This window comes from Schistocerca gregaria, chromosome 4, assembly GCF_023897955.1.
Source record: "Schistocerca gregaria isolate iqSchGreg1 chromosome 4, iqSchGreg1.2, whole genome shotgun sequence".
Classification (NCBI taxonomy): Eukaryota; Metazoa; Arthropoda; class Insecta; order Orthoptera; family Acrididae; genus Schistocerca; species Schistocerca gregaria.
The window spans coordinates 488,585,650-488,603,647 of record NC_064923.1 but is presented as its reverse complement, the minus strand read 5'-3'; the positions used below and the strand labels follow the sequence as shown (position 1 = coordinate 488,603,647).

Here is a 17,998-nt window from a genome sequence, read left to right as displayed (position 1 = left end):
ATAATATCACATCAAGTCACATGAGGTTTGGTAATGTAAATTAGCTATTCTATGGAAGAACAGCATCAACATGGCCAATGTACATCTTTCGTGTTATTTCATTTCTTCAGTTTCATGATTCTCCCAGGAGAACTATACACAAATAGAAATGTTTTACATTGTGTTTACTGTTGAATGCAAAATGTTTCCTGCATGCTCGCTTTTCATATAAAATCACCTTGTGAAGCAATCAGAAGTGCCTTATCTTTAAATGTTGTTGGCAGACCTACCAAAGTATAAGGATGTTTCACAGCTGTCGCTGAGTACACTTGTGGAGAAAATGTTTTGGTAGGATTTCCAACACCTTTTAAGGAAAGTGCATTTTCGAATCGATCACATGATAATTTGAGTGCATGATGTCAAAAGAAAAGATTGTGCATTCAAGATTAAGCATGAAATAGAAGTGTATGCTATTGGTCTGTATGATTCATAAAACTGAAGGGGAAAGGAGGAGCTTGATTGGTTATGCTAGTGCTGGGGTAATGTTTTTTTTATTTATAATATGATATAAAAGTTATTTTGCAATAGCAGGTTGATTTTTGCCAAATTAGCAGTCTTGTGGACCTAAACCCTTGAGAAACTTACTTGGGCCTCAGGGATTTTGCCCCCTGCTCCCTCACACACCCTCATCAGGCTTGCATGTGCCGTGCCATTAGTGCTGCTGCTGAGGGTCACTGTGGCTGGGAGCCAAATAAAAACTGTTAGCTAGGAGGACCCTACATTACGCTGAGGTGGAACTGTCACCACAAATTCTTGTTTTTCTCTCTGTCCAATGACAAGAAGTGTTGTGTTCCAGTCTGTAGTTAGAGGTAATTCTGAGATCCTATTTCTCAGATTACCTGTCACCTGAATATGCATTGCCTCCTTTATCACATAGTTCAGTTCTACAAAGCTAAAACTAAGTATATAATTTTTGCCTTCTTGTCCATCATGTGACATCCTGTGCTAAGAGGATGCTCCACTATTCCCAATTTATATTACTGTCCCACTATCAATAAAACTCATCAGGTCAATCTTGCTCTGTTGACATCTGTTTAATATATTCATTCCACAATTGTAAGGAATATTGTATACATATTGTTTCCTGAAACTGAGAATTTATTTTAAGGGGCCCAACACTGGTTGTTTGTATTTGCCAGCAGTAATCAACAGGTACCACTTAACAATGTTGAGCAGCTGGCTAAAAGAAATATTATGGGATTTATGAAATGTGGTGTGGTGGTAGACTTGAGAGCCATATATACCGGGTGACCAAGAAGTCAGTATACATTTGAAAACTGAATAAATCATAGATAGAGAGGTACAAATTGACACACATGCTTGGAAGGACATGAGGTTTTATTAGAACAAAAAAATACAGAAGTTCAAAAAATGTCTGACAGATGGCGCTTCATCTAATCAGAATAGCAATAATTAGCATAACAAAGTAAGACAAAGCAAAGATGATGTTCTTTACAGGAAATGCTCAATATGCCCACCATCATTTCTCAACAATAGCTGTAGTCGAGGAATAATGTTGTGAGCAGCACTGTAAAGCATGTCCAGAGTTATGGTGAGGCATTGGCGTCGGATGTTGTCTTTCAGCATCCCTAGAGATGTCGGTCAATCACGATACACTTGTGACTTCAGGTAACCCCAAAGCCAATAACCGCAAGGACCGAGGTTTGAGGACCTGGGAGGCCAAGCATGACGAAAGTGGCGGCTTAGCACACAATCATCACCAAACGACGTGCACAAGAGATTTTTCACACATCTAGCAATACTTTTTTCTTTTTGTTCTAATAAAACCCCATGTCATTCCAATCATGTGTGTCAATTTTTACCTCTCTATTACATTATTCCGTGGCTTATTAAGTTTTCAAATTTATACTGACTTTTTGATCATCCAGTATATTGAACATATTCACAAGAAAAGCTTATAGAGTCACATTTGATGACACGTGTTTGAGCTCAGAGCAGAGAATATGTTTTCTTGTATGGCTTTTGTAGAGAATGTGAACATGAAAAAGATATGAACATTTCTATACAAGTTCTTGATTAATCTCTTTCCATTTTCTCTCTCTGTAATTACAAGATATTTTTTTGCAAGGCACGTTTGACATGGTCACGACAGAACAGGCGGACACATGATCTTCACCAAATTTCAAATAATGACCCATAATGGATTAAGACACTCTAAGGTTTGAAACAAATTTATTAAAGTAAGTAAGTGTGCATGTATACAAATGAAAGAGCTCTCTTCCAAAAGTTCCAATTCACATCAGCTTCTATGATGAACACCTTCAGATGCACTGTCAAGCACTACCAGGACAGGAAGAAGATAAGGAGAGGGAGGAAGAGGGAGAGAGAGAGAGGGAGAGAGAGAGGGAGAGAGGGAGAGAGAGAGAGAGAGAGAGAGAGAGAGAGAGAGAGAGAGAGAGAGAGAGAGAGGGGGGGGGGGGGGGGGAGATCAATAATTGTTAAACATCTTGGTCACTTTTAGCCTTCATATTATCTTAATGAAAGGGACAAACATTAAGTGAGAAAAAAACAGGGCAAAAATATTAAACAAGTCATACAACAATAATTATTACTGTAATGCTTCAAATGTCAAAATTACATAGCTATATTTCTATTAACTTAAAAGATGAACAAACCTCCACCCAAAGATGGTCTGTCACATCATAGACAACACGAACATCCCAACCAAGTGATTTGCACAACAGAGCAAAACAATTTGCCCATTCTGAACAACGTCCTTTCCTTGTCTCTAGAAGTTTTTCAGTTTTATTGTACCGAACAAAGAGTGTTACTTCCCGGCACAAGGTGCACATATATACCTGAAACATAATTTAAAGCACTGCTTGCATCACAATTCAAACCCTTGTTCAGTTATTAAAAAAAAGGAACATACATCACTTGTTGTCATTGTTGTACATGAAAATATAAATTTTATAACAACAGACCACTGCAACCATTCAGAACAAATATTTATCTGCACAAACTGGCTTCAAGAATCCACATCTTCATCATTTGTACCTATAAGTGTTAAACCCCATTCATCATGCCAGTCCACAGAGAGAATTAAAATACACTGCAACATTCCTTGTTGAACTAAACAAATCTGAACTAGACTCCACCCGAATAGGTCAAGAAGCTCAATTTGGTACAGACCAGCCGCCGCGTCATCCTCAGCCCACAGGCGTGGTCACCATGTGCAGATATGGAGGGGCATATGATCAGCACACCAGTCTCCTGACCATATCTCAGTTTCCGAGACTGAAGCCGCTACTTCTCAATTAAGTGGCTCCTCAGTGTGCCTCACAAGGGCTGCGTGCATCCCACAGCAGAGCAGATGGTCACCCATCCAACTGCCAGCCCAGTCTGATAGCGCTTAACTTCGGTGTTCTGAGGGGAACTGGTGTTACCGCTGGGGCAAGGCTGTTGGCATTCCTTGTTGAAGAAGGTGTTGAATTTAACAGTACAGCTGTGAAACCAAACATGCTTGCAAGTTTTTCTTTTTTTTTAAGATGCATAAACCATAATTCTTTGAAATAGTGATTTTGTATCAATATTTCTTCAGAAAATATTCACTCCTTAGCAATAAATTAGCAAATGATTTGCTAAATAATAAGGTCATGCCTCAGTAGCATACTATACTGTGGAGCAGCCACAGTAGTAGTGTGGAGGAAGACAACAATCTCGAACGCTTCACATTCCTTGTTTTTGAGAGTGTCAAAGGTCTATTCCTCATCCCACAAATGTAAATGCACACTGTTGTTAGTGTCACTTGTCTGAAGCCAATATCAAAACAATTATGGTTTATACTGTAGCATGTGCCTGATTCACTCAGCTGCTGTCGAACAACTTCCTTGTGTTGAACAATGAAATTACAGCTGCTATTTACTTCACTGTTGTTGGTTCACTCTGGGGAGCAGGTGTGTGCCAAAACTAATAAACCATTTAGCCAAAGACTTTGGATATCTCCTGAACACCAGACTGAATATGTAGGTTGGGTAGTAAACAAAAAGTTAGAAGGAATATCTTCTTGATCTGTCCCTCCAGCCACCACTTTCGCTGCTTCCAAGTATAATGCATCAGCATAATAACATATATGAAAATCTATAATTACCTCATTACTTTAGCACAGTTATTTATACAAAGATTGAATATTCCAGATTCCTGGTATTTAAGCAAACACTGAATATTACAGAATACACAAACAATAAAAGTGTAAGGTATTCCAAGAATCTTCCAGATATGATAGCTACTAAGTAACATACTATTACTGAATTACTGGTGGTCATATTTGAACTGGCAAGCCACAGCACACTAGCCAATGAAGCTAGCCACTATACCACACTGCATGCACCACAGTTTACAGCATTGCTCCCCCTTTTCGAAAAACAGTAATCTGCTGTTTAGAAGTTCTCATTGGGACCGATTACAGCATCTGGGCCATGGATTTTGTCAATGCTCTCTTATACGGGAGCACTGGTAAACTCTCATGTGGTGATCATGTTGTTGCATCCTCATCGCTATGATGAACATCGACGGTAGCCCCTCCTGTCCAAGCTTCATGATTCAAGTAGGTTACCAGTAACCTCCCATCATTTATCTGTGCTTCTTGATTGCAGTAGGGCATGGACAACACCCCCACACTTCAGTCTTCTTGATAAAGGGTCATAATCCTCAACTTCATATGTGACATCCAAAAAGCAATGAAGGATAAGATACCCCTAATTAGCACTTTCCTAACTTTTGCAGCAGCCTTATTTTCTGCACAGGTGTAAAAATCCATACCAAGTCTTCCAGGCTGTGTCTCACTGGCCAGTGCTTGGTGTTCTAGTAACTTATTTGACTTAATTCCGTTTACTCTGACGTGGAGGCACATATTAGAACTCTCCATCTGACCCTGTTCATTGCCATCTTCTTGATGTTACTCCAGGAGCGGCCAACAGCTGCCACCTCAGCTTCAACAGTCCTGCACCAGGTCGACCTTGGTGTGCCTCTCCTCCTTGCTCCTTGTGGGTTCCACTCTAAAGCCTGCTTTGGAATGTGTTGCAGGCCTCTTCTCAGGGTGTGTCCAATCCATCTCCATTTCCTTTCTTTTACCATCATCTCGGCTATCCATTGTTGGATGCGTTGCCATAGTTCTTGGTTTGAGATAGCATTTGGCCAGTGTACTCCCAGTACAGTCCTCAAATATTTATTCATGAAGGTTTGTACTTTCATTTTAATTTCTGCTGTAACCTTACACATCTCACACCTCCAAAAGAGAACAGATTTTACATCTGAGTCAAAGATTTTAAGCTTTACCTTCAACAATATTTCATCAGATGTCCAAACTGGTCGCAGCTGGGCAAAGGCCCCTTTTGCTTTTTGATCCTACTTTCGTGGTCTTCTGTCACCCCTCCATTCTTGGAAACAATACTTCCCAGGTAACAAAAGCTCTCCATCTGCTCAACTCTCCGAGCTTCTGTTTCCAATTCTTTAAGCTGCTCACTCATATCCTTGAAAGTGCGGGACAGAAGGGAGATGATGACCACAAAGTCCAGGTCCTCAAGGCGATCATATAGAGTCCACTGTATACTTCTCCTTTTCTCTCAGGTTACCTTCTTCACGACACCATCCTGGAGGACCAGGATTTGTATTAGGTTAACTCCCCTAGGGAAGCTGGCTTCACCATGCCTCTAGAGCCCCCCTGCCCTATGTTGTGGGACACACTTCGTCTGGATCCTAAGTCGAGACCAATCTGGCTTGGGTGACCCGCCAGTAGTTACGCACCACCAGCACAGCTCTCAACTTCACACGTGACATCCTTCTTCTTCATCATATGAGCCACATGAAAGGACCAAGGACTCTCAATGACGTCATCCAGCAGCATCTTCTCCACTTCCTCTTGGATTGTCTATTGTTCAGACAGTGACATCCAATAAAAGTGCTGGATAATTCATGGATGATTCCCTGCACTGATAGTTTTTTACTCTGAGCTCCTTGGCCAATCTTTTATCCACTGCGGAGACGAAAGCATCTAAATGGCCAACACCCACTGATGTTTATCCCAGTCATCCCATATCCTATTGACAGCAGCCAGTAAGTAGTTGCTCCCTTCCTTCTGTTGCCTGTAATGGTAGTGAAGTACGATTCTTTGTTGATGACACTAAGCTGCCATTCCTAGACTGGTCCAGTAGCCCTATGCATGTACCTTCAGGGCCTGCTCAGACAATTACTTATCAAAAGTTCTTGGCCATGTATAATGTTTACAATCATTAATGGCATGCAGTTTTTTTGTGAGCCTGAGTAACTTTTAGCAATCAACAAAAGTTTCACTATTCAACTGCTCATTTAGACTCCTAAGTAGAAACTGTTTCATTGAGGATGGCAGGTAACAATGTCTTCAATGGCAAGCAACTGCCCAGAGTAATCTTTGTTATCTGTGCTTATTGAAATAGCTTCGTCCATCTGGGGTTTTGATCTACCACAGTCTATTACTGCTTGTAATGCCTACAAGAAGGTCCATCTGAGAATAACATTATGACTATATTCTGCTAAAATGACAAAGTTCAAGGGCTGCATTCTGTTGTTAATAGTTAATCTTGTGATACATGTTCCTATCAGCTGGATGCATTTCAGATTTGCAGTCATAAGTAGAATCAAACAATGGAAAATCCAAGATGGATTCACTGTTGCTACTCACCATATAGTGGAGACACCGAGTCACAGATAGGCACAACAAAAAGACAGCCAACAAGTCCTTAAACAGATATAGGCAACACACACACACACACACACACACACACACGGGAGCTGTACCAAATGCAGAAGTAGACAGCCAACAAGTCCTTAAACAGATATAGGCAACACACACACACACACACACACACACACACACACACACACGGGAGCTGTACCAAATGCAGAAGTTTTCGACATACAATGCAGGGGTGACAAGTGGTCTGAGAGATCACTGATGCAATGAGAAAGAATGTGACACTCAGCATGGAGTCCTCCAGGATGCTGTTCTCTTGGACACATGGAGAGATGAGTGAAGTACGAACGTGAACCCGGAACAATCGGTGGGGTAAAAACTGATGAATAAAAACTGGTAGGGATTTTCGAAAGCTCCAGAGATTGAGACTAAATAAAATGTGATGGCGCCAGGCCTTGTCATATGCCTTATCTAGGTCAAACAAGACTGCAATGAGGTGTTGGCTTTTAGGAAAAGCCTGTTGGACTGCCATTTCCAAACTAACCAGATGGTTTGTTGTGGATCGTTCCTCCTGGGAACCACACTGGGGTACAAAAGGTGTAAGGAAACGGCATAAACAATAGGCAACCATACTTTCAAGCAGTTTGCAGAGCACGTAGGTGAGGCTAGCCAGCCAGTAACTGTTGAAGAATCTTCGGTTTTTACCGGTCTTAAGGATTGGAACGATGGTACTATCTCACCATTGTGAAGGGAAGACACTGTCAAGCCATATATGGTTTAAGACCCTGGAGGAAATGAAGCCAGTAAGTACCAGTCAGATCTTGTACCATATGACTTTGAATGGAGTCGGGGACTAGGACCATACCGTGACACAATGCAAGAGACTGAAGCAGTGCCCAGGCAGTGAAAGTTTCATCACATAATTTGTCAAGAGGTGAAGGAGAGAGGGCTTCTTTGTCCCTTACGTGCCAGGAAGGCTGTCACGTAACAAAAGAATGCTGACCTGTTAAATCACGGGTATCAAGGTAGCCAGCTTGTCAGTACAGAGAACATCTTGAAGCAAGAGGCCCAGTACAATTTGGCAGCCCAGAAGACTATGGGGCTTGGCTTACACCTGGGATGAAGACCCATATGTTCCCAGTGAAGAGATTTAGTGCTTCCAGTTCTCCTTTCTAATATGTTTAATTAGTTAGCATGAGCTAAGATTTATGAGCTTTGGGGCACCGCTTTCTGAAAATAGATAGCAAGCCTTAGCATGAAGTCATTTAAAAGTGATAAGGCTGGTCTATGAAGGATGTCATTTGAAACACTGCAAGGCACATTGGCAATCATGAGCAGCAACTACAATGTCTTTGGTCCGCCATGGCACTGGCCAGCAATGGAGAGGACTTGTAGAAAGAGGAATAGCAGCTCCAGCTGCATAAGTAATCAAGTTGGAGATGTTATGCACAGCCTCGTCAATGCAGTCAGACAGATAGGAGGCAAAGGTAACAGCAGAGGCATACAACTGGCAGTTGGCTCTTCAAATTAATCAATGTGGTAGTTGGTCCATCTGGCAGTGGCAAGGAAGCAACATGACAACTGGAAAGTAGTCACTGTAAAATAGGTTGTCACATAGCAACCAACAAAGCAAAGTCACAAGACATGGGAAAAAGATTGTTAGATCCGATAATTTGAAATGTGCAGCACTGATTTGGGTAGGTGTACTATCATTGAGGAGGCACAGATCAAGATCAGTAAGAAGCTGGTTAAATGGAAGGCTCCTATCAGATGAAATGGCACTGCCTCACAGGGATTGGTGTGCACTGAAGTCCCCAAGTAGGAGAAAAGGGAGAGAAAGTTGTTGAATTCAGGTGATCAACTCAATGTAAGCAAGCATGCCTGGAGGTAAGTAAACACTGTGAATGGTTATTTCTGAGGTCATCTGCACCCACATGCTATTGCTTCCACCATGGTATGAAGGGGAACCCACTAACAACATCTGCAAAAACTTACAGATACCATCTCGGTGTCAGCATGGTTCCAACAGCATGCACAGTAACCATGGAGTGTTGAGGAATGGTCATCAGTAAAATTTGTTTCTTGTAGAACAACACATATTGCAGGAGGAGGAGGAAATGAAGTACTGTAGGTCCAGCAGGTGACAGTAATGACCGTTACAGTTCCACTGAATGATCACATTCAAGCATGAAGGGGCCAGGAGTTTCAGTCATGCACCACGATCATTGACTGTCACCGATCAGGATCGAACAACATCAACTAGCATTGGTTCAGAATCTGACAGTGTGAAGGCATCTGGCACCTCTTTGATCACCAGAGTAGCCTCGTCTCGACTCTTCTCCCCCTACTCTCACTAGTCCTCCTCTCCACCTTTGGGGCAAGGGATTCTTGCAATGGCCTACCTGCCATTAGCCTGGGGACAGGTGACAAGCACATATCCCTATGACTCACAGAAGTGGTTCCTTCAGCTATTAGCTGGTGTCAGGCCTCTGATATGTGGGGTTCTGGGGAGATGGGTCCTGAGAGGGAGCTCTGCCTCTGGTACATGCCTCAGGAGAAAGCTGCTCCTCCAGCCTGGTGTGGGAAGTGGTTTCTGAAAATGGTGCTGTGGGAACCACAAGATGTGACTGGTCTTCATATCAATAGGTTATAGGCATTCATATTTTTTTCGTATCTCAGTATACAACAGACAGTCAATAGATTTATAATCCTGTCTTTTCTTTTCCTTCTTGAAGACTAGGTGTTCCAGAGGAGAATGGTGCTCCATGCAACTAATACCGGAAGGTGTTTGTTCACAAGGACTACCTCCACAGAATGATTGTCCACAGTTACCACATTTAGGGTCTGCTGTATAGTGGGATGACATATAATCAAAGCATAAGCATTGAAAGCATCTCACCAGTGGTGAGATTTAAGGGTTCATGTCATACCAGTACAACATGACTGACTTTTTCTGGGGGAAAATTCCCCAAAAAGGCTCAGATGAAGGTACTTGTATCTGTCTGATTACCCTTGGGATCTTTTTGGGCATGTTGGATAAAACGTATGGCCCCTGGTCAAGATTAGCCTGTAGCTCCTCATCTGTTTGGAGTGTATGGCCTCTGTCGACGATGATTCCTTGGACCATGGGGCAATGGTCACTGGTATGTCAACCAGACATTCACATCGGTGAAGAGCTGTAGAGTGTGTGGCAGAGGTGGCTTTAATCAATAGTGAACCACTGTCCATTTTGCCCAATGGCTCAGCTTGCCCAAACTTATCTCCAATATGTTCCACAAAAAACAGAGGCTTTGTCAGGGTACAAGTGTCTTCATCAGTTTGAGTACATACTAAGTACTGGATAAATTGTTCCAATCCCAGATGGCTGGCTTGTCCATCTTTCCTTGAGGTAGCCAGTGTGGAGAAAGCAATAGAAATATTTTAACTGTGCGCATTTAAATTACTATTCCTAAGTGATGAGATGGCCAGGTCAGAACAGCCACCATTTTGGTGTAATTTAAGATATTTCATATGCAAAACATCCACCCTGATGCCACCTATTCTGATCAAGGGACCTCCCCACAGGTGCTATCCAGCTGCAGCTAATGTCATCGGGCACAATGGTCCTTGCTTGGAGCCTTGACACTCCAGGAAGACAGGCATCTACTCTTTGGTGGGTACAGAGAGCTAGCAGCAGAGGAAACAGCAGTGTGATCACTGGGCGTCAGGATGCTTACCTGAGAGGGTTTGTACTGACTCCTCCAGATCAGATCAGCTACCACTTTGGCTTTGAAGCCCACACAAGAGTCTACACAGGTATTGTGTGCACCTGAACTGTAACACAGTATTCAGTGGGCAGTATTTAAAGTGTACTCCCCAAGTCAGAAAAACTTTGGAAAATGAAGGTCAAACACAGAAGGGGTTGAAAAATTACTTCAGGCAAAAAGTGCTGAATGAATGAATATACTGAGAAAGTAAGCAGAACCTAGGAAACAGCTGGGTTGACATCGAAGACTGCCACCATGAGAAAGAGAGTAAGAGAAGAAAGTCTTGCCATGGCCATGAGAGTGCACATTTGGGTGGTTTTGTGTGTGAATGTGCGTACTTCTGCTTGAAAAAGAGCTAGCACTCGAAAGCTAGTGTGGATGCTGTTTTCTGTTATGTGTTTCTTTGCTCCACATATCAATTTGCTATACGTGAGTGGTTCCCTTTACTTTATTATACATACTGGTCCATCTAGGATTTTCTATTATTATTATATGTAACAGAAGGAAAGATAGTCAGAGATGAGAGATTGCAGCACAAGAAAGGAAGTATGTGCTGTAATAGCTTGGGGCCCCGCACTCACAAGTTGTAAGCCCCCCTGAGGGGAGCATTACATAGACCACCAATGACCAGTAATTCACACTCAAATATGCTTTGCTTCAAACTGCAATCAGGAGTAAATGATGAGGATTTCCGCTGCAGTATTTTGTTGGAACAAAGCAATGCTTGTCCCCATATTGCCCATTCAATCATAGTAACTACACAGGATACAAAATTTGAATGTTTCTAACACCCACCTTACGCACCAACATTCACCTAACAGTGACTGTCATGTTTAGAAAGCTCACAGAAGCACTGCAAGGCAAGCATTTCAGAAGTGATAAAGAGGTGAAAACTCTAGACCATAAGCGGCTGCGTTCACACTCAAGCGGTATCTATGCAATTTTTAAACAATGGAGTGGATGTAATATAAGTCATGGTGGACTACACTGAAAAATTATACATCTATAATTTTTCTATCTTAGCTCATTTGCATAATGATAAATAATTAAAGTTTTCATTTGAATTATCCTGGTACATTGGGCAGTTTCTTATTCTGTATACATGTAAGTGACCAAAGGAGCAGTCTGTATCTCTTGCATCTGTCATTTGCTGAATATGTCTTTGGAATGTTCATTAACACAATACAGAGGTGGTGATTTTTTTTTTAACTGGCCAATGTGTGCCTTCACTCTATCACCTAATGGTAAAATCATGATATAAAAGCTATAACATGCTAAATACACACTGATGACATACCTCTAATTGATTTACTGCTGCTTGCTGATCACCAACACAATGCCAACACTCAATCACACTTTTGACACCCTGCGATTCCAAAAATTTCTAGCATTTGTTTGTCAGTTGCACATACAGCTTGAAGGAAGGAAATTAATATGTCTCCAGTAGATGGCAACACTGTGTTAAGAGAGAAACACATGTGCAGACATGAGATTATAAGAGCTGTCTGAAAAGTTCTTGGCCTCGTCCCAGAGATCGCAGCACTACTCACATGATTATTCCCCCTTATGTTCGTACATGTGTTAGTAGACACCACATAAAACTGCAAGTCATTTTTGGCAACAGTTGACAGTAGGCAATCGTTTGAAGCAGTTAAATGGAAAAAACTGAGTATTGTACAGTGATTAAATTCTTCATAAAAGAAGGTTTAACACTGACCAAAATTCATTTGCAGCTAGGGGGTATGGTAACTCTTCACCTTCAGTTTACTCCGTGAAGAAATGGGTGGCCGAGTTTAAATGTGGGCGTAAATGTGTCCAAGGTGATCCACATGAAGTATGTCCAAAAAGTGCAAGCACACTGGAAATCATTGACAAAGTACAGAGTATTACTTTCGAAGGCTGGCGTATAAAGGTGCATGAAATTGCTAATGCTCTAGGGATATCAAAGAAATGTGTTGATCATATCTTGCACCAGGAATTGAACATGAGAAAGCTTTGCACAAGATGGGTGCCAAGTGTTCACTGTGACTCACAAACACATTCGCATGACACTTTCTGAAAAGTGCTTGGTGCATTTTAAGGACAACTGAAGGGCTTTTTGCATCAATGCATGACAGTGGATGAAACATGGATTCAGCACTATGTACACTGAAGAAGGCATGGCTGCTGCCATTGCAGGAAAAGATCCTGACAACAGTGTTTTGGGAAGCAAAGGGAATTTTATTGATTGATGATTTGGAAAATGGAAAAACCATAACTGGAGAATACTACTCCCAGCTTCTAATAAAACCAGATGCAAGCATTCGTGAAAATAAACTTCGCTTAAAAAACAAAAAAGTCACCTTCCATTAGGACAATGCATCTGCCCATAAAAGTGTCTTGCCAATGGGGAAATTGACGTATTTTCACTATGAAGTACTGGAACATCCACCCTATTCTCCGGATTTTGCTCCCTTGGAGCATCTGTTCTCAAAACTGAAGAAATTTCTCACTGATTGGCACTTTTCATCCAATCGAGAAGGCACTTTGGCTGTAGCTAGATACATTGCAACACTTCCGAATGAATACTACAGAGAGAGGGTAATGGCACTGGAAAGCCACTGGATGAAATGTATTGATATTCGAGGAGATTATGTTGGAAAATAAAATTTCATTTAAAGAACTTTTCAGTCCACCCTTGTATACATATGTTACTACAAAGATATTGAAGAAGTATGGAACAAGGCAGTATCACTTCCAAAAACAGTCAATTGGCATCAGCAATTCAGTGGTGCCCAGACAGACATAATAGATCTGGAAAGGCAAAGGAGGTCACTAATTGGGAACACTCCAGAAGTAGTAGACATGGTCTGTTTCAATCAGAGAGTGACTATCACACAACAAGGAGTTAAGTGACATCATTACAGTTGATACGGCATAGGTGCACCATTTCACCCTAGAAACAATGCAGCCATCAATGGTATGCAACACACGTCACAGTCTGTGTACTTTCTCAGATCAGGGTCACAATTTTCGTTGGATGTAAGGTGCTTGTGCACAGTAAGTTTAAAAATGGGCTGCCACAATTGCTGCAACATTTTGTGAAACACTGTTGGCTCTGAGTGTTATTACCTAACTGTGAGCCAAATATTACAGAACCAATAAACCATTTCCAATAATGTAGCAAATTAATCAAGTATCATAAGGCATAGCAGAAAACTCACTCCCCCCCCCCCCCCTCCCCCCGCCCCACATGCATTCACACAGACTTCTGAATGCACACATGTATGTGTACACAAGTTGAGGTACGCACACGCACGACCCTCCCCCCTCCCCCCTACCAAAAACTCACACACACACACACACACACACACACACACACACACACACACACACACACACAGAGAGAGAGAGAGAGAGAGAGAGAGAGAGAGAGAGAGAGAACAAAGAGTGTATTGCATGAAACAAAACAGTGACTTACCTCTGCCCGGTCTCCATTATATTTAGGATCACTACTGTGGCCACGAAATTTTGTTTCTCCTTGACAAAACCAACATTTTGGAGAATCAACCCATGAGAAAAATGATTCTTTAAACCATGCCATCAATTCTAACAAAAGCATGTCCTGCACATCTGCTCCATTGTCCTCTGCACCATTTTTAATGGCTTTTTGTAAGGATCGCATATGTTTTACTGCTTTTATCTCTAGTTCTGTTAGTGGAATTAACGCCAAGGCCTTCTTCTGTAACAATTTGTTTTCATGGCCCAGCACTGTCTCAGAAATAACCAAAAGTTGACTCTTGAAGTGTGCAAATGAGGTCTGAAAATCAGAATATTGTAGTTTTAGTTTTTGTACATAAGCAATGCATATGAGAAAGAAAGAGAGAAAGAAGGTGGGTGGGGATATGCTTTGTGCATAAATTAATAACATTGACAAGCTATTATTATTTTAGCTTCTATTCTGATATAACTGTCATAAAGGGGTGTGACTGTAATATAAGTTAAATATTTATTTGACACTACAGTAGTGAAGCCATAGTCACGATGCATAAAATTATTCTTTAAAAAAAAAAATAAAAAAAAAAAAAAAAAAAAAAAGTCTTACGTTACCAGTTTCAAAGTACTATGTCATCATTTTAAAATGTAAAACATCAGCTGAAGAATATACAGGGTGTACATAAAGTTCAGCAACACTTTCAATTATTTATTGCACATGAACTAAACATTGAACAATTTATTTATTTATTTATTTATTTATTCTCTCCTGGAGCTCTACTACATCATGTGGTACAGGCGGTACATATGCCAGATCTGTGGGAAATCAAACAGAGTGAGATCTGGTGATCAGGGAGGCCATTTCATGAAATAGCTGTTCCCTTCTGTAGCACGGCCAATCCATCGATGCGTCAGCTCCGTGTTCAGGTACCCACGAACTTCACAATGGATATGAGGTGGAGCCGCATCCTGCTGAAAGATGAACAGAGAGTCCAACTGCATTCGAAGCATCAGCCATTGCTGCAACATGTCCAAGTAGGACAAGTCTCTCATACACGCTCCACATTCACATTCACTTCACTCACACTGGGATGTCTGCTTCTCTTTGCCGGGTTCTTGTGCAATAAATAAATGAAAGTGTTCCCAGACTTTTGTACACTCTGTATAATGGGAATTGTGATCATACATCTGAATTACGAAAAATAATGAGACCAGGCAACTAAGGCAATGGTTTCACAACAAAGTCACTACAAATTATGCTCATGCTTGCCTAACCTTCTATTCCATGTCATAATGTAGAATAGATAAAAACTACACCAGGGTAAAAAATACCAAAGATTCTTGCAATGTGTCTTGCTGTGACACAATGATCGTATGGCTCATATAAATTCACAAGTCTGAAAATTAAACACACATGGGTATATGTAACCATTATCATGATGCAAACTCCCATGAGATGAACACATATAATAACCTCACCATAAGTGTATCAAGCACTGCACATGATTTTACTATGTTCCGAAAATAGAATCTTAAAACAAGCTGTACTCTCATGTAGGACTGACACACTACTAACTTGCTAACATAACATTGCTCCATTTGCCTGCTAACCCATTCTGTCACTATAGGGCATGAACATAGTATAGAAACACAAGAAACAAAACAGAACCTACATAATGTACAATACAGGCATTAGATAGTGCCACAGTAAAGTTTTAATGAAACTATCAATTGCAAATAATTGCATTATGCTTTAACAGTACTGACAAATTAATTTATCATCTTCAGAAGCTTGGTATTGGTTCAACGTATGTCACAGATGCATATGTGTGATTCAGTTACTGGAAATTTTCAATCAGTGCTTACAATAATTACATACAATATGAACATTTCTGGACATACCATGGCATTATGCTTCAATGAAGAAGATACTCAGATCTGGTAAACCAATACAGAGATTCTGAAGATGACAAATTAATTTGTCAAAAGTCATAAATAATAACAAAATTCATTTGAAACTGATGGAATTTTATCCTGAAAAATTCCTTTTTCCACAACCATGATTGATTTCAAGCTTAGCCCATTGAAACAGTGAATTCTATAACTGGTTAGAAAAAACAGAGCAATTGAAAATGTGTGGTGTTTAACAGCAGTTATCCCCTTGTGCCTTCTTCTTGCTCTTGCAGTAGCAGCACTTGTCGGCAGCTGAGGTTTCAATTAATTACCATTTATTCTAGTGAAGCTGCACAGGTATCAATGGTATCTGTTCTTTCAAGAGCAGTTACTATCTCCATATATAGTTATAGGCTACCCATCCATTGACATTTATCTGTGTGAATGCGCACAGGTTGCCCGAACTCTTACAGGAATTGTCACCTTAGTTTATGTGAGTAATGAGTGGATGGGCAAATATCTATTAGGTGCATTATGTATGTAGATTGTGGACAGATGGGAATGTGGGTCCCATGGGAAGTGTGCAAGGGATAAGTCACTGCAGTCATGCTATTCATCTGTGTCCTCGGTTGTTCAGATGGATAGAGCGTCTGCCATGTAAGCAGGAGAGCCCGGGTTCGAGTCCCAGTCAGGGCACACATTTTCAGCTGTCCTCATCGAGGTACATCAACTATACCTGTTGCAGGTGAGGGTTTCAATTAATTATCATTTATGAGGATGTATGATCTACTGACAACCTTGACAAACCACCAGCAACAAGCGACATGATCAGTCAGTCCAACTGGTACCAAACAAAAGAATTCCAGTAAGATGTGCGGACTCAAAGAGTTAACAGGTCAGTGGTCCACTTCACACAGGAAGCAGCTACATGAATAGTGTGTGGGGAGGACTGGGTGGTTTTTTTAGGTTAGAGGGTCCCATGAAACCAAGAAGAGGATGTCAATAAGGAGTGCAGGGCACACACAGGACAAGGGCAGACCTGGCAAAATCAGTATTGTAGTTGTAAATTGTCATAGCTGTGTTCAGAGAGAACCAGTGCTCCAACTGCTAATAGAAAGCATTCAAGCACAAATCATTATAGGTATCTGGTCGTGGTGTGTTTAATACTGTCAAAAGTAGGTCACCTTGTAGTGAAACTGAAGTAGATAGATAGTTTCTCTGAGTTACTATTGGTAGAGGTTACACATGACAACTGGTTCCTTTTAGCACCACCTCCTTCCCCCCCCCCCCCCCCCCTCCCCTTTGGCCATATGAAGCAGTTGTTTAACAGTTCAGTGAAAACCTGAGTCTCATTTTAAACAAATATCCTACTCACACAATTATTGTTGGTGGTGACTCCAATCTACACCTGACATGCTAGCAAAAGTCACATATATTATTTCTCAATTCAACACCTCTTTTTCTTAAAACATATTCATCATATAGGGAAGACTCAGGTACCATAAGAAAGGTTTTCAGTTGGCTTCTGACACTGCATACCAATTTTGCACTAAAACTTAATATTTGTGGAAATTTTTTTACCATAAAAAGAGAGTTTCCACTGTCATACACAAAAGGGCATCACGGATGCTCAGCTTCATACCTATATTTTATGAAGCTAACTTTTTAATCATGAACAACAGACTTTATTTTCTTGTTATTTTATTATAAATATTATTTTATTTGTTTTAAAGTACTTATCAGCTGAATAATTTGTTTGCGACATTGTCATAGATAATAACCAAGACGACTGTAGTAGTAAATTATCTCTGTCCAAAGTAAAAGTTGACTTTTCTAAACGAGTATACTGTCTGACTTCGCCCCCCCCCCCCCCCCCTCCCTCCCATGAACCATGGATATTGCTGTTGTGGTGTGACTTATGTGCCTCAGCAATGCAGATAGCCGTAATGTTGCAACCATGTCGGAGGTATATTTGTTAAGAGCGTGGACAAAAGTATGGTTCCTGAAGAGGGGCAGCAACCTTTTCATTAGTTGCAGGGACAGCAGTCTGGATGATTGACTGATCTGGCCTTGTAGCATCTACCAAAAACAGCTGCAAGCAAGAAAAAACCACAGCCACAATTTTTCTCAAGGACATACAGTTCTACTGTATGGT

At 41.0% G+C, this 17,998-nt stretch overlaps 1 protein-coding gene across 2 annotated transcripts in view; it reads right to left on the bottom strand.

Moving 5' to 3' along the window:
- Positions 1–17,998, bottom strand: part of LOC126365785 (peptide-N(4)-(N-acetyl-beta-glucosaminyl)asparagine amidase) — a 53,079-nt gene that overhangs the window by 22,374 nt on the left and 12,707 nt on the right. For both annotated transcript variants that reach the window (XM_050008360.1, XM_050008361.1), the window contains exons 3-4: positions 13,937–14,275; positions 2,676–2,858 (exon numbers count right to left, since the gene is read on the bottom strand). In XM_050008360.1, coding sequence (XP_049864317.1) covers positions 2,676–2,858; positions 13,937–14,275 — 522 coding nt within the window. The remainder of the gene's footprint in view (positions 1–2,675; positions 2,859–13,936; positions 14,276–17,998) is intronic.